Source organism: Sabethes cyaneus, chromosome 1 (assembly GCF_943734655.1).
Source record: "Sabethes cyaneus chromosome 1, idSabCyanKW18_F2, whole genome shotgun sequence".
NCBI lineage: Eukaryota > Metazoa > Arthropoda > Insecta > Diptera > Culicidae > Sabethes > Sabethes cyaneus.
In genome coordinates this window covers 147,431,190-147,447,254 of record NC_071353.1, presented here as the reverse complement: position 1 = coordinate 147,447,254, position 16,065 = coordinate 147,431,190, and the positions used below count along the sequence as shown (strand labels likewise).

General features: G+C 40.9%; 1 protein-coding gene across 1 annotated transcript in view; it reads left to right on the top strand.

Annotated features, from left to right (window-relative positions):
• The window catches only part of LOC128746412 (uncharacterized), a 127,593-nt gene that overhangs the window by 103,655 nt on the left and 7,873 nt on the right, over window positions 1-16,065 (top strand). Inside the window, exons 6-7 of the mRNA XM_053843460.1 lie at window positions 15,529-15,650; window positions 15,715-15,998. Of these exons, the coding sequence (XP_053699435.1) occupies window positions 15,529-15,650; window positions 15,715-15,998 (406 nt within the window). The remainder of the gene's footprint in view (window positions 1-15,528; window positions 15,651-15,714; window positions 15,999-16,065) is intronic.

Below are 16,065 nucleotides of genomic sequence, written 5' to 3'. Positions count from 1 at the left end.
TTTGCTAAACACTTTTCGAGTGTAAGTATTTGCAACTGCTTCAGCTAATCCGACTCAGGTCGAAAGTGCTATCCGTGACGTTCCGAACAATGTGCTAAGCCTTAGAAACTTCCGCTTCTCAAAAGAAGATATCTCGGCTGCACTGAAAACTGAAAAAATTGAAGTCTTTAACATCAGCAGGGCTGATGGAATCCCGTCGATAGTGTTAATAAACTGTGCGAACGCCCTATATGCTCCGTTGAAAATACTACTTAATCAGTCACTGGCGCAGGCGATATTCCCAACGCGCTGGAAAAAATCGATTATGTTTCCAATTTTTAAAAAAGGCAATAAACAAAACATAGCAAATTATCGAGGAATTACGTGTCTTTGCGTGGGCTCAAAGCTGGTGAAGTGCTATTCCGAGAAGCTAAAGCATACATCTCAACAGACCAACATGGCTTTTTTCCAGGCAAATCAACTACGACAAATTTAGCACAGTTTACTTCGCACTGCATTAGGGCTATGGAAAGCGAAGCTCAAGTAGATGCCGTGTATACAGATATAAAAGCAGCATTTGATCGCGTAGACCACCTCATCCTATTGGCGAAAATCGAGCGTCTTGGAGCCTCTTCCAACATAATTGAATGGCTGAAATCATACCTAATTGGCCGAACCTTATCTCTAAAAATAGGCGGTCGTGAATCACAATGCCTCACGAGCTTGTCGGGCGTACCACAAGGAACCCAAGTAACAAATTCAGTTTCAAGGTGCACTTGAAGATATTTTTAGCACTAGCTCTTTAAAACCGAACGTAAAACTTGTAATTTTACAGAACTTCGATAAAACTGTTATAAATCTTTGATAAAACTGTAGAGGCCCACACTAAAGACGGTTCTCAAGAATATTTCTAAAGGTCCTCATAAAACTTGTAATTTTTATCGATATCTATTTATAGTGACTATTAAGAGTCATCTTAAACTATCTCAAGGGTTGATGGTTTTAAGATGCTCATCTTAAAGAACACTTGCAAGACGTCATAAATATTTCATAGACTTTATTACTTGAACCGATTTACTTTGCCTGATACAGGTTTAATTTTTTGTACTGGCTAAGAGCTATACAACTTATATAAGAGAAAAAAGTATCCAAAGTCATTGCATTTCTAAAATGGATATAAATGAAGCATAACAATAAAAATTAATATAAAAGCATTCACTTTGTACCAAATTAATAATAAATTTTTCATGCCGTGTTCAGTTTGTCGATGTTTTATGACATAAAAGTTAGTAAATTTTAACGCGCCGGTTATTTCTGCTAGATTATTCAATAATTTAATTTAATTTAAAAAATCAATAATTTTATGAAGAAGCTGATAGTTACCAAATTTTAATGAAGTTGTGGTAAGAAGCTTCTTTTATGTTGAAACATTTATTCAAAAGTGTAAAATCACTTGTGATATTAGAGAACACCATATTTTTTAACGCCCATATGTAATATTGGCTACTATTACGAAAGTAATCAAACCAGCCTTGAACGCCATTTTTTCAATGGTTTCAGCCTAAGCCACCATAAAGCGCTAATAAAAATAATATTTCTTGCACGAGACAAAGAAGATTTTTCCAAGAGCGCGATAAGTTCATCAATATTTATTGTATTCTTGAAGAAGACAAGATGCGCTTGAATAACACTTGTTTGAATTATTCAAGATAACCAAGTTTTTCGTGAGACAGGCATAAGCTCTTTTCTTCCAGTGTAAACAAATAAAACGTCAACGCGGAGTGTCAAGTCCACAAGAATAATCGTTGCTGATTCATTCCAGTGAAATAGGTCACATAGCACATTGCCACTCTTTAAAAATAAATCTCAGTAGGCAGAGACTTATTTTTCGTTTGACATCTATTGCGATTATTATCTAAAATTTTTCTTTCGTCGGTTTAGTTGTGCGCCTAACAGTTGCGCGCAGCTCTGTTCTGGTTGCTCGCAGTCAAAGTATCTCTTTTACACTCTTACGAAATCTCGTAAGAAACTGTCAACGCAAGAGTGATGAGAAAAACAACAATATTTCTCTCTCGCTCATCAGCTGAATGCTAGGGTAGCTTGCTTCGTGTTTACCCGTTCAAACATGGACAAATTTTTCACAAACGCAATCAGCATTTAAATTTTATCATTTTCGGTTAACGTAAGACATTGTAACTGTGTTGTTTTGTAAGTCTGTACGTAATAGGACAAAACAAATGTTATCTAAGCAAAGAATAAGAGCATAAACATAAAAAACTTACACGTGCTTACACTGTCAATAATATATGATTTACCTTTGCGCACAACTATATTAAACTGGAAAACGAAATATTTTCTCGGGAAGCACAATACTTAGTTACGGTTGAAAACGGTACACGGAAACGGCAGTTACGGTCTTCTCGTATTTTCACTGTTCCGCCATTCGTTAACAAAGATTGCACCGTGTAGGTATTCCTTTTCATCATTATTTACCTTACCAGTACTTTAAAACTTATTCGTCAACTTTCAGTATGCCTTTCAAGATTGTTCAGACGATAGAAGACGGAGAAATCTGCCTCTGTGTCGTGCCCAGTGGCTGGGAAACCAAAGGAATCCTTCGATGGCCAAAAAAACATTTGGTAGGAAAGTTGTCCCAAATAGAAACATCTGTTCCAGATGATAAGTGGGAAAAATTGAATTGCGTCAAGAAAAGAGAATTCCAGACACGCAAGGAAGCTGATATTGAGCTTGATCGAATGGAGGCACGGTCTGATACAGAAATTGAGGATAATCCGGTAGCACCTCCAAAAAAACGTTTTCGTCAAGGAATCCCTCAATCGTCAGTATATCCAGCAAAGGATTTTAATAGTTTTGTTGGACAATTAATGACAACGGAGAAAGTTGAACCCAATTCTGAATCCAGTCCAATGGTAAGTAGCCCAAATTTCTAGTATGTTTTTAAAGTTCAAAGTAACCATTATTGATCGTAGATCACCGCTTCCATGCCAGAGAATAATGATCAAGTGCTCTACGTGACAGAAAACATTGACCCAGAAGAAAGAGAAGAAGAAGACGACTCATCCCAAGTCATTATTTTGTCAGGCAGCGGTCAAACGTTCAATCACACCACTAATTTTGACACAATTCTGGAAAATCAACGTACCATTCTCCAGAACCAGTCAAAAATTATCCAAGCATTGGCAAAAATTCAAACCAATCAGGAATACGCTGTGACTCATTGTTATTGCCGCTCGACCCCAACAGCTGCTGTTTCGACCCAACAGAGAAATGAGAAGAATCTATTGGCACCAGTTAACTCTGTGGAAGAGTTGGAAGCTTTGGAAAAATCGCTTGAAGACGGAAGTTTAATGCAGCAGTTTTCATCGGAAATGAGCTTTATATGTGGGATAAATGGTAAAGCTCAAGGAATGGACTGCTGCTACAAGTTAATCGACTACTTTTTTACCCGTCATTTTCTTACCTTATGTTCCTGGACAGGAACCGTGCGACAAGCAGCTACAAATTCACAGCAGGAGCCATCGACCGATGTTAAAACCAAGGTGCCATTAAAGTTCTATAAAAATATTCGTATGCTGTTTTTGAATTTAATCATACAAGCTGATAAGGATTTCTCTGTACTCGATTGCGAAAAATTCTTCAAAACTGTCCTTAAAAACAGTAAGCAACGGCTCTCGGCGAAGGTTTTGACATCAAAACACAAAAACAGACCAACGAATATGCAATACTGAAAGTCAAGGACTGAATACGGAGCTGCTAAGATTTCTTCGAACGATAATTTGATTCAAATTACTAACGAAATTACCACAGAGACATGTGATGTATCCAATGAATAAACTATATGTACGATTAGAGGTTCTCGATTCTCGATATACAATATGTATAACAAGTTAATTAATAGTTTTATTATAAAAAGAGTACAACACAATGATTAAACAATGCATTTCAACTGATTGTATGAAGTAAGGGAATAAATACCATATCTACGCTTCTGTTTGGGATTGGTATTCCTACCATTTTACATCTTATGTCTGTTAGTGAGTATTGAGTATTTGCTGCTTTTTCGCATTTAGAATAAAATACGCTTAAATGACTTGAATTTACAGGAGTTGTAAAATAATCGCTGATATATATCAATGGGCTGCCTATTACAGATATATTTTCATTTCGTTCATTAGCATAATCGAACGAAACTATCTTATTACTTTTAGCAAGGAACCACTTATTAGCCATGTTGTTATATAACGAATAACTTTTAAATTCAATTTTAGCAAACTTATTAACGGATTCAGATGTAGTAATAGGTTTTTTTAATAATGGAATTTCAGATTTGAGACATGTTGGATTGCAATTTTCTTCTAACTGGTTAAGTTCACTTAAACGTTTTGCCACCTGAGCTAATGGTTTATTACCACTTCTAATTAAATTTTTGATCTGGTACAACTTATTTTCGAACGGGTACGCACTGAAACTTGGGAGAGAACCAAAACGCTTTACATCTTCTGTTAGATGACTTAGATTATGTACATTACTTGTAATGAAATCTTCTCCATATATATCAACAAATCGTTCAATGTAATGTTGAAGTAACGTTTCAGCTAAGTCGATTAAATTAGAATGAGAATCGGATGTGCAAATAGTAATGGCACAAAAAAAAATTAAAAAATGTTCGTACACATCTTCTGGTAGAAAAGGTTTCAAAATCACTATGCCTATATAAAACAAAAAGCTGCGAAATTCTGTTCCCTTCCAGTGACTTAAGCAGTCAAGACCTCTCATATTTCTGTGTATTTCAGCTGGTAGTTTTAGCTTTGTCAAATATTTCGTGATATCTGATATATTTTGTGCTGACCATTTGATTCTGTAATTTCCAAATTTGCCATCTCTCCACCCAATGAGACATTTTTTCATTATCCCCAAATCAATCAGATGAAGTGAGTCACCAATTGGAAAATCGGCAATCATGTCAATTGGTAAACGTAGCAATGGTGTGTCCACTTTATGATGTGATCCATAAGATTTAGTTCGGAAATTTGCATCCGTCCTTTTTAGACTATTTGACAAGGGAAAATAGTTACAATGAGATAAATAAGAATACTCTCCAGATGTTGTGCATTTTTGGCAACCATTTTGTGCGTTACAATATGCTACGCCTGGAATAAGGATGATGATTTTACCTATAAAATTGTATATTTTCACTTTTTTACCTTTAATAAATGCCCTTGCAGGGGAGTCACATATAAAGCACCGAAGTTTTATCAATATTCTGTGACTATTGATAGTAATACCATTTTTCAGAATATCGTTCAATTCATTAACAAATTGGTCCAAAAAAGCATTCAAATCATTTGGCTTACTTTTCCCATAGTAAATACCTATCACCATAGGGTCTACGTGAGGCAAATCATGAATATTGAAAAGAATCGGCCAGAATTCGTCTTTAGAACTTCTATAAAGAGGTAAACCATCGAGGTTGACGTTGATGGCAATTGTCATCGACGCATTTGTGTTTGCAAAAAGATTTTTGAGGCATTGTTGTAGACCATGGTGCCAATATTGACCATCTCCTACTTGCTGAATGGACACAGTACGCGCAGTTTGTAGCAAAGTTCTTGGATCTTTTGGCAAAACTTTTGGAATGCGATCGTTGATAATTGTAATCAGGTTTTTTAGTGCATTTTGCTTAATATTGTGTGTTATTGACCAACTCCTAAGTGATGATAATAATGCTTCATTCTTGCTGTCCTCGTCATCCTCCTTGTCATCTTCCTCCTCTTCCTCCTCATCATCATCCTTCTCATCCTCTTCTTCGGCAGGCTCAAACTGCCATGCCTCATCTACGGAATGCGGCCACTCGTTATAAGATGCACTAGACTGCCATAACATGTCCTCTCGTACTGTCGTTAAATCTTTCGGGACGTCTGAGGAAATGTTTGATTGAAATTCATTCTTGTGACACTGCGCATCACTATCCTGTACATTGTCGTTTTTTTGCGACTTTGCTGACTGTTCAGATGAAGGAATGTTCAAAATATTGAACAGATTTTTATTCAGTTTTCGTTTGAAAGAGCCACTATTTTTTAATTTTCTCCAGGTGTTGGCGTCCATTCTGACAGATCAGTTGGTTATGCTAGAATGTTCTTTCTTAAGAGTATGATTTGTTTTTCAAGAATATCCGGTTTTAAGAGAGTTTTATGGCAGCATTGTGAAGATAAATCCATCTTATAGAAGAAGGTGATACAACTTTGTCAAAACTATTGTCAAGTTTTAAGGAAGCTATGTAACGACGTTTTGAAACTGGAATCAAGTATTTTTTGAAACCACTTATAAGTTGAATTACCCTTATTAATAATGCGGTTTTATGGGTGTTTCTTCAAGTCTTCTTCAATCATACTTCAGAACTGTTAATCAAATCAGACAAAATTCACTTGAGGCTAACCATTATAAAATCCGATACACTTGGCAATGCTCTGATAAAACTACTATAAGAAATGAATAAAACCTATTTGCTATTGGATTGTTACTTGGGAAGTAATCTGGGACCATTTCTTTTTTTATTATTTTTCAACGATGTCTGTAAGATAATTCCATCAGGCCGATATTTAATTTATGCTGACGATCTAAAGCTTTATTTTGATGTACGCTCGACAGCTGATTGCATCAAACTTCAGCGACATCTGGACGACTTTAGCGATTGGTGTGCTCAAAATTTGCTTTATACCCTGAGTGTGTCCAAGTGCTCTGTGATCTCTTTCTCACGCAAAAAGAACCCAATTCGCTGGTATTATTTTATAACTGGAGAATCACTCAGTAGATTAACGGTAGTTAAGGATCTAGGTGTTCTTCTGGATGATCAAATGTCCTTCGGGAATCACTATTCCCATGTCGTTTCAAAGCCGAATAGAAATTATTTAGGGTTTATTATAAGACTCGCCAAAGAATTCACTGATCCGTACTGTTTACGAGCATTATACTATTCCCTTGTTCAGGGCCGGCGCTAGCCAATTTGTCGCTCCTCGCAAATTCTCAAAATGGCGCCCCCAGAACAAACGAAAAACAGCCAGCGTTACTGTGTGCAGACATTTTACTACCTACACACTCGCAAACGCACAGTCTCGTAGCGCCTTTCTACATAAGCACTCACGAGGCAAACAACTCGTCAGCAGCCAGCTGCCCGTGCGGGCTAGCAGCACACTTTTTGTTTTCTTCTTCATGTTACGCCCTCGATTCCACACGCGGGTGGGAGTGCGAGCCCTCGAGAGTGATCGGTATCAGCTGCTCAAGCTGCAATGACGTGCAAGAGCGACGACCGTGGCTGTTAGCCATTTGCAAAAGTCATTGCAGTGCCCCTTACACATAGGCATATGTTGAGTTGGAAACGAATAAAATGTTGGCAGGTTATTCAGGTCGAGCGGCAAGCCCAATATCTTCTTTTGCTAGCTCGGTTCGTGGCGCTCATACACAGGCGAGAGTGTTGACCGAACATGAATTTACCAACATTTTCGGCCAACATCTTCATAAGTGTTTGAGGGCCTTTAGGAATAGAGAGACCCAACTTACTGGATGGCTCGACCAGGGTGAAGCTGATTTGCTTGTGTCGAGATGCTCAACGAATTGGCGGCAAATTGCCCAGGATCCAATACAGCGGAGAGTAACTCTAAATACACCACTTACCTACCATCCCCGCTTTATGCTGCTAAAGCAGAAGGAAGAAAGTTTTATATTAACCACTTATTTATTTAATACTACAGTTTTTTTTAACGTAGGCGAAATGGCGCCCCCTCGAAGTGGCGCTCCAAGCAGCTGCTTGTTTTGCTTAAGGGAAGCGCCGGCCCTGCCCTTGTTCGTTCCGTATTAGAAGCCTCAGCTGCCATTTGGAGCCCATACACGGCTATTTGGTCAAATAGGAGCGAAGCTATTCAAGCAAGGTTCCTGCGCTACGCGTTAAGAAATCTGCCTTGGAAAAACCCACTGGAGTTATTTCCATATGCTGAGCGCTACCGCTTGCTTGACACGAATGCTTTGGATAAAAGAAGAGATGATATATGTAGAGCAATTTTTGTAGCAAAGCTGCTGATAGGCGAAATTGACTCTCCTCTTATTCTTTCCCAAATCGACATCAACACTCCACCCAGAAACTTTAGGTCATGGGATTTTTTAAGACTGCAATATCAGCGCACTGATTACGGCAAAAACGAACTCATAAGGGCAATGTGTGACGTGTTCAGGCAGGAATGGCAGAACAAAATTATTCTAAATATCTTCAATATCAATATCAGATTCTCTCGGAAGATAATCCAACGAATATTAGCTCAAGACACATGCCATGAAACGTCATGATCTATGAGAAATGAACGAAAATGGGAAACTTATTACTGATTTTTACGGCGCTAAAATCGTCAGGGTGTAGGAATTGTATGGGAGGGGGAATGTCAAGGTGAAAAACGTGGGAAACAGTTAGAGATACACCTAGCGAAAGTCGGGAGGTTATGGTGGGCCGCCACGACGCAAAGATGCCGGACGACTGTGCCGCGAAATCTGTTCTCTTCAAGAGCACCACCGACACCAGCAATAGAGGGGCCCAGCGTCTTTCAGATTTCCTGTTTTCCAGGTCTCCGGTTTTTCAGTTTAGTTGGTTTAGCCGGTCTTCACCAGTAACTGTTCTGATCGGGTGTGCTTAACTTTTGAAGATAAATGAACCAATGATACCACTTGATCATAAAAGATACCAAATAGTGATTTTTTAGGATGCAGCGGTGTTTCGACTGTTCAGCACAATGCCGAATGGAGTTATTTGGGTCTTGCTTGACACTACGCTTTACAGCCGCAATAGCTTCGACACCCCACCCCGTTTTTCGGACCTAGCCACGCCCAGCATGGCCTAGCTGCAAACGACAAACGAAATACGACATCCGAACCCCACTGCCGCTGCGCTGCGAAACGGGTACGGTAGCAAGCAACACAGTGCAGTGCAGTGCAGTGGCGGCAAACTTTTCTCATCACGCTGCTCCCGTCCACGTCCACCAGCCAATCACGTACAAAACAAAACACGAACGGAGTGAGTGAGCGGGCGGAGTTTGCAAAAGTGTAATTAACTCAAAAATTTAATCTTTCCGGTAAAATGTACGGCAGCAGCCGAAGCAGCAGCAAGTTAAGAAGGATGTGCATATGCATCATCATCTCCTCCTGTCGGGAGCTCTTTTCAACAAAATCGTTACGCTCCACCCGTCATGGATCCGTGAGTTTTCCCGGTTTAGTTGGTGGTGGTCCGAATGAAAGTGTAAGTTTGTTGAGGTGGTTCAGCTGCTAAAACGAAAAACATACGCAATTGCTGACTGGAAACCAAAACACTAATTAAACTTTTACTCGGGGTAGCAACAGCAGCAGCAGCAGCAAAAGAAACGCAGACGGTAATAAAAATTGTAACTGTAGTTTTTTGTACAATTTAGTGAATTGAATTCATTGGACAGAATTCCGAGAGTACACCCCAACAAAGCTAGACAAAGTACGCAACGCAAGGATTGTCTTGCTACGCTGCGTGAGCGTGTGGAAGCAAAATAATTCCGGATTCCGAACATTGAAACATTGAAATACTTTTCTAAAGCTATTTGTTTACAAGTTGTTGAAAATGAACACTCAAGATAGATACGTACGTATGTAACGTACCTACAGACGTCATACGCTTACGTCAGAGCACGTTCACCATTCACAGTCACAATACGAGCTCAGTTTTCATGGCTTGCTACAACACATTTATGGTAAATGATTTTCTCCGAACGTACCTACATTGCTTTCATTGATTGAGCTTTTCAGCGTTTTGTGCGTTTTCTCTCCCCAATATTGAAAGGCAGTTGTTTCGTTGTAAAAATGGAGCTTTTCAATTAAAGCTCATAGAACTCGTTTTAGTTTTACAAAATAGTTGCAGCTTCATTCTTAGGTACGGTACTACAATTTGCTTTATAAAAAATATGACAACCATTACGATAACGAGTATGTTATGACCATTTGGAAACATTCGGATCTAGAAATGAAAAAGTGATTTCTCGCATCAGCTCGTTTTTTAATTAGTTCAACATGCTGCAACGTTGATTTGAATATTAGAACAGTAGGAATATTGGTATACACAGTGTGGTTCTGACCTGATGGAATCCTGATCGCAATCTTGTTATAATACGGACTTAGAGCTGCGCTTGACAAAATAATTGGAGATCAGTGCTTCGGAATTCTTAGGATAGGATAGTCAGGCACGTAGATCAATGATCATTGATCGAGCATTAAATATCTCTTCTACATCCGCGATAACGGTGAACAAAATCTGATCACTGACTCGGTTTACGATGATCGTCTTCTTAACGAAAGGCATCATGCCTTCCCATACTCCACCTATATGAGGAACGGATGCAGATTAAATGCAGAAACGCGCTAGTGTTCGTTAAGATGTTTATGTGTATCGCTCTTGCCTCGGTGGATGCTTCTAGAGAGATGCGGGTCCCGATGGACTGTCGCCGTTATTTTTGAAACGATCTGCTACAACATTGATGCCGCCACCTGCCAATGATTTTTATTAGCTCTCTCGACAGCGGAGTTTTTCCTTGTGTTTCAATTGCTACAGCAGTCCATCAACACGACTTGTCGGCTGACTCTAATATAATGAGTTCCCTAGCTAAAATTTTAAAATGCATAAAGAAACATACATGCATAAATAAATCCAACATACGCACATTTTTCCAAGGCCTGAGTCAAGGTTTGCACTAACTTGCTAGAATGGAGGTCTAATTGAATATCATCGCTTTTGTGATTCTAAGTGGATCCAAATCAAACTGCTGCGATATACCATCCGGGGTTCCTTACGGCAGCGTTTTAGGACCATTTATTTTTGAAATAAACATATCGATGTATAGTGTAGCCTTCAACATTTCACAACGGAACGGAAGTGAAATGAAACGTTATAGTTATGTTGAAGATTTGTGTGCTCACTTAACACAAATGTTTCGGATTTCAGTGTTATCCAGCTCCACTATAGGGGCGCCGTTCTAGCAATAGTTGTTCTAGCTCTTCACGACCTTTGTCCTCCTTTTGGCGTTTCTTCCTTCTCAGTATCGTGGTCAGCTCATTCCGCACTCATCGAATAGTTCGAGATGAACTTATTGTTTTCTAAGAAAGCATTACCATTAGCTGGTACAAAATATTCAAACTTTATAGCTGCAACTTCAATGGTAGTCTATAGAAAGAGTGACCCATAATTGTGTAAAACTTGTGAAAAATCGTATCACAATTATGAGGTAATTTTATTTTTCTTCGAATGTCCATAAAATTTTAAAAATTAAACTTGCAACTGATCTATAAATGTGGATTGAAATTAGACTTGACATAGGCCATTTAATTAGACTGGAATTCGGACCAATATTGGACTGAAGCTAACGCAAGTAACAATTCTGACACCACTTGGTTTTATTTGAATTTTTTAAAGGTTTTAATGTGCTATAAACCATTACGTCTGGTTTTATCATGGTGCTGCGCAGCACGCAGATGAGACAAGTCAAAAACAATTTATAGCCTGCTAAAAAACCTTAAAACACCTGTATTAAAGCCAATTTAGTGTGGTAGCATTTTCAAGAGGTTATAAAGGTCTGTCTGTCAGATTAAGACGTCTGTCTGTCTGTCTGTCTGTCTGTCTGTCTGTCTGTCTGTCTGTCTGTCTGTCTGTCTGTCTGTCTGTCTGTCTGTCTGTCTGTCTGTCTGTCTGTCTGTCTGTCTGTCTGTCTGTCTGTCTGTCTGTCTGTCTGTCTGTCTGTCTGTCTGTCTGTCTGTCTGTCTGTCTGTCTGTCTGTCTGTCTGTCTGTCTGTCTGTCTGTCTGTCTGTCTGTCTGTCTGTCTGTCTGTCTGTCTGTCTGTCTGTCTGTCTGTCTGTCTGTCTGTCTGTCTGTCTGTCTGTCTGTCTGTCTGTCTGTCTGTCTGTCTGTCTGTCTGTCTGTCTGTCTGTCTGTCTGTCTGTCTGTCTGTCTGTCTGTCTGTCTGTCTGTCTGTCTGTCTGTCTGTCTGTCTGTCTGTCTGTCTGTCTGTCTGTCTGTCTGTCTGTCTGTCTGTCTGTCTGTCTGTCTGTCTGTCTGTCTGTCTGTCTGTCTGTCTGTCTGTCTGTCTGTCTGTCTGTCTGTCTGTCTGTCTGTCTGTCTGTCTGTCTGTCTGTCTGTCTGTCTGTCTGTCTGTCTGTCTGTCTGTCTGTCTGTCTGTCTGTCTGTCTGTCTGTCTGTCTGTCTGTCTGTCTGTCTGTCTGTCTGTCTGTCTGTCTGTCTGTCTGTCTGTCTGTCTGTCTGTCTGTCTGTCTGTCTGTCTGTCTGTCTGTCTGTCTGTCTGTCTGTCTGTCTGTCTGTCTGTCTGTCTGTCTGTCTGTCTGTCTGTCTGTCTGTCTGTCTGTCTGTCTGTCTGTCTGTCTGTCTGTCTGTCTGTCTGTCTGTCTGTCTGTCTGTCTGTCTGTCTGTCTGTCTGTCTGTCTGTCTGTCTGTCTGTCTGTCTGTCTGTCTGTCTGTCTGTCTGTCTGTCTGTCTGTCTGTCTGTCTGTCTGTCTGTCTGTCTGTCTGTCTGTCTGTCTGTCTGTCTGTCTGTCTGTCTGTCTGTCTGTCTGTCTGTCTGTCTGTCTGTCTGTCTGTCTGTCTGTCTGTCTGTCTGTCTGTCTGTCTGTCTGTCTGTCTGTCTGTCTGTCTGTCTGTCTGTCTGTCTGTCTGTCTGTCTGTCTGTCTGTCTGTCTGTCTGTCTGTCTGTCTGTCTGTCTGTCTGTCTGTCTGTCTGTCTGTCTGTCTGTCTGTCTGTCTGTCTGTCTGTCTGTCTGTCTGTCTGTCTGTCTGTCTGTCTGTCTGTCTGTCTGTCTGTCTGTCTGTCTGTCTGTCTGTCTGTCTGTCTGTCTGTCTGTCTGTCTGTCTGTCTGTCTGTCTGTCTGTCTGTCTGTCTGTCTGTCTGTCTGTCTGTCTGTCTGTCTGTCTGTCTGTCTGTCTGTCTGTCTGTCTGTCTGTCTGTCTGTCTGTCTGTCTGTCTGTCTGTCTGTCTGTCTGTCTGTCTGTCTGTCTGTCTGTCTGTCTGTCTGTCTGTCTGTCTGTCTGTCTGTCTGTCTGTCTGTCTGTCTGTCTGTCTGTCTGTCTGTCTGTCTGTCTGTCTGTCTGTCTGTCTGTCTGTCTGTCTGTCTGTCTGTCTGTCTGTCTGTCTGTCTGTCTGTCTGTCTGTCTGTCTGTCTGTCTGTCTGTCTGTCTGTCTGTCTGTCTGTCTGTCTGTCTGTCTGTCTGTCTGTCTGTCTGTCTGTCTGTCTGTCTGTCTGTCTGTCTGTCTGTCTGTCTGTCTGTCTGTCTGTCTGTCGGGATGTTCCTTATAGAATCGAAAACTGCTGAACCAATCAGCGTGAAAATTTGCTAGGGGTTTTTGGGGCCAGGGAAGGTTCTTATGATGGTTAGAAATCCCTCCACCCACTAAGAGGAGGGGCTCCCATACAAATGAAACACAAATTTCTGCATAATTCGAAAACTAATCAAGCAAATCGAACAAAATTTGGCATGTGGGTGTTTTTGGTGACAAGAATTTTTTCTATGGTAAATTGAAACCCCTCCCCTCTTTAGAAGGGGAATTATGACTCCTCTTTCCTTTAAGAGGGGGGGCTTCCATACAAATGACATACAAATTTCCTCATAACTCGAGAACTAATCAATCAAATCGAACCATATTTGGCATGTGGGTGTTTTCGGAGACAAGAATTTTTTCTATGATGAATTAGGACCCCTCTCGTTTTTTAGGGGGGGGGCTCCCATGCAAATGAAATACAAATTTCCTCGTAACTTTAGAACTAATTAAGCAAATGAAACTAAACTTGGCATGTGGGTGTTTTGGGAGGCAAATTCTTTTTCTATAGTGCATTGAGACCTCTCCCCTCTTCAGGAGGTAAATTATGACCCCTCCCCCCTATAAAAGGGGACGGTCCCATGATGGTAATTAGTTTCGTCGCAAAACCATATTCTAGCATTATCTGGCACAGCTCATTTCGTTTGACTGAGTCGTACGTCACCTTGAAGTCCCCAAAACGGATGATGAGTTTGCGTCATGGAGCGAAAATCACATTGGTACTGGCCTACAAAGGACTCCGCGAATGGCCTCAGTCTACAGAACAGAATTGAGCAATTTGATACCTCGATAGTTCTTACAATCGAGTCGATGTCCCTTTTTAAAATTAGGGCAAATTCAACCAGTCCGCCTCATTATTGGATATTATTTTAACTTCAACTTGAAGTGCATACGGAAAAGACGCTCTAGCTGTAAATTGAATTGAATATAAAACACTTCCCAGCTCTCCAATGGATGTAAAAAGTGCACTTAAAATATTTTCGTTATCGCAATAAAATTCACACGCAAGTAAGGCTCTCCTTTCGGCCAACCCTGAGCTCTGAACCTGTAGCTATAAGCCTGAATTGAAACTTCAAAACTTATGCCAATATCCTGCCTCTCTGGTAAAGCGTGTATGGCAAATCAAATTTACCCTCGCAGGCATGGTTATTTATTCAGAATGCATTCCGTGATGGTTTCAAGTGGCTTATACACAGTCAGATATTGATTTTTAGCTTCACAGTAACTGCCACGAATGGTACGAGTAAATTGTTCCCAACAATGGCTAAGCTAAATTTTTAAAAAATAAATCATAAAAAGTCTATCATCTGCATTAAAATAAAAACATCAAAGCTGCCTTAGAATCAAACAAAGCTCACTCGCTCGCTCGCTCGCTCGCTCGCTGGTTGCCTTGGCACCGTGCCAAACAGAACCAGCAAGCACGGCAGGCACGGTAAAGGTTTACATTCGTCAATCAAACAGCACCTGCTAGCAGACCAACCAGCAGGCTCTGCCTGCTGGCTGACAATCATTGTTTGCATGTTTCCTGTCCATGTTGTTGTTGTCATCATCATCAGCAACATCATCATCACCGTCGGATCGGCTCGGATAGGATCAGCAGCGACGGAACATTGTCACATCGTAAATGTCCATCAAATCGTGTGCCCCCGTGAAACCGCGCGCACCTTCCAGGTGCTGTTCTGTTCAAACTGAACAGAACCTACAGGCGGTAAAAAACACAACACCTGTCGGTGGAGGGGGGCTCTTGGCGAGCTGGGAATGCAAATCAGGTGAAAAGTATAAACAATTTCGTGTCGAACATAGTAGCTAGTAGGGAAACGGCGTCCGCCGCTGCTGGGCACAGCTAGGTACAGTAGGTATGTAGTACCTGCTGACGTCTCTCCCGTCTCTCTTCAAGTGAAGCATAAATTGTTGAACAGATTTGCATTCACGCTTGCAGCAGGGCATCAGCAGGCACCAGCTGTCGATTTTATTGTGTTGCGCCTACCGACCGGTTACGATGCATCTCGCGGTAGCAGATTCGCTCTAACCGCGGAACCATCCGGACGAATGAATCGCACCCGCAAAGCGGTTTGGTTTTCTTTCGAAACCCTTATACCGATGATGGATTGCAAACTAATTTCGGTTTTTTTTGTTTGTTTGTATTTTCAGCCCCGTCTGGCGGACACCCGGAGGTCGGCCATCCACTGCGCGGACGTGGACATGGAGTACTACCGGTTGCGAAGTTTTAGCATCACTTCCCATGGAATTTGTAATCTAGGGGATTCGATGAGGTAAGTTGGACTGCGTCCAACTGTTAACAGCTAATAACAATGTGTTCTTATTGGTTTTGAGCAGAAGTCGTCGATCACGGTCGATCAATTCGGTAACTTCCACAGGCTCCGGAGGCGGCGGCGGTGGTGGTGGTGGTGGCGTGAAAGATCGCAAGGAAAGCAGTGGGTCGCAGAAACAAGACGCGCACATGGCTTCGGCGGAAGGCAGCGGCGATAACCTGTCGGCCGTCAAGGAAAAAGATCATGCCTACAAAGTGGCGATGCTGGGTGCTTCCGGGGTCGGAAAGACAGCCCTAACCTATCAGTTCACAACTTCCGAGTACATCTGCGCCTACGACTTGAGTTTGGGTAATTTGGAATAAGCTTGGTTTTGATTTTTAATAGTTAGTAAAGAATACTAATTGCTGTAAGTTTC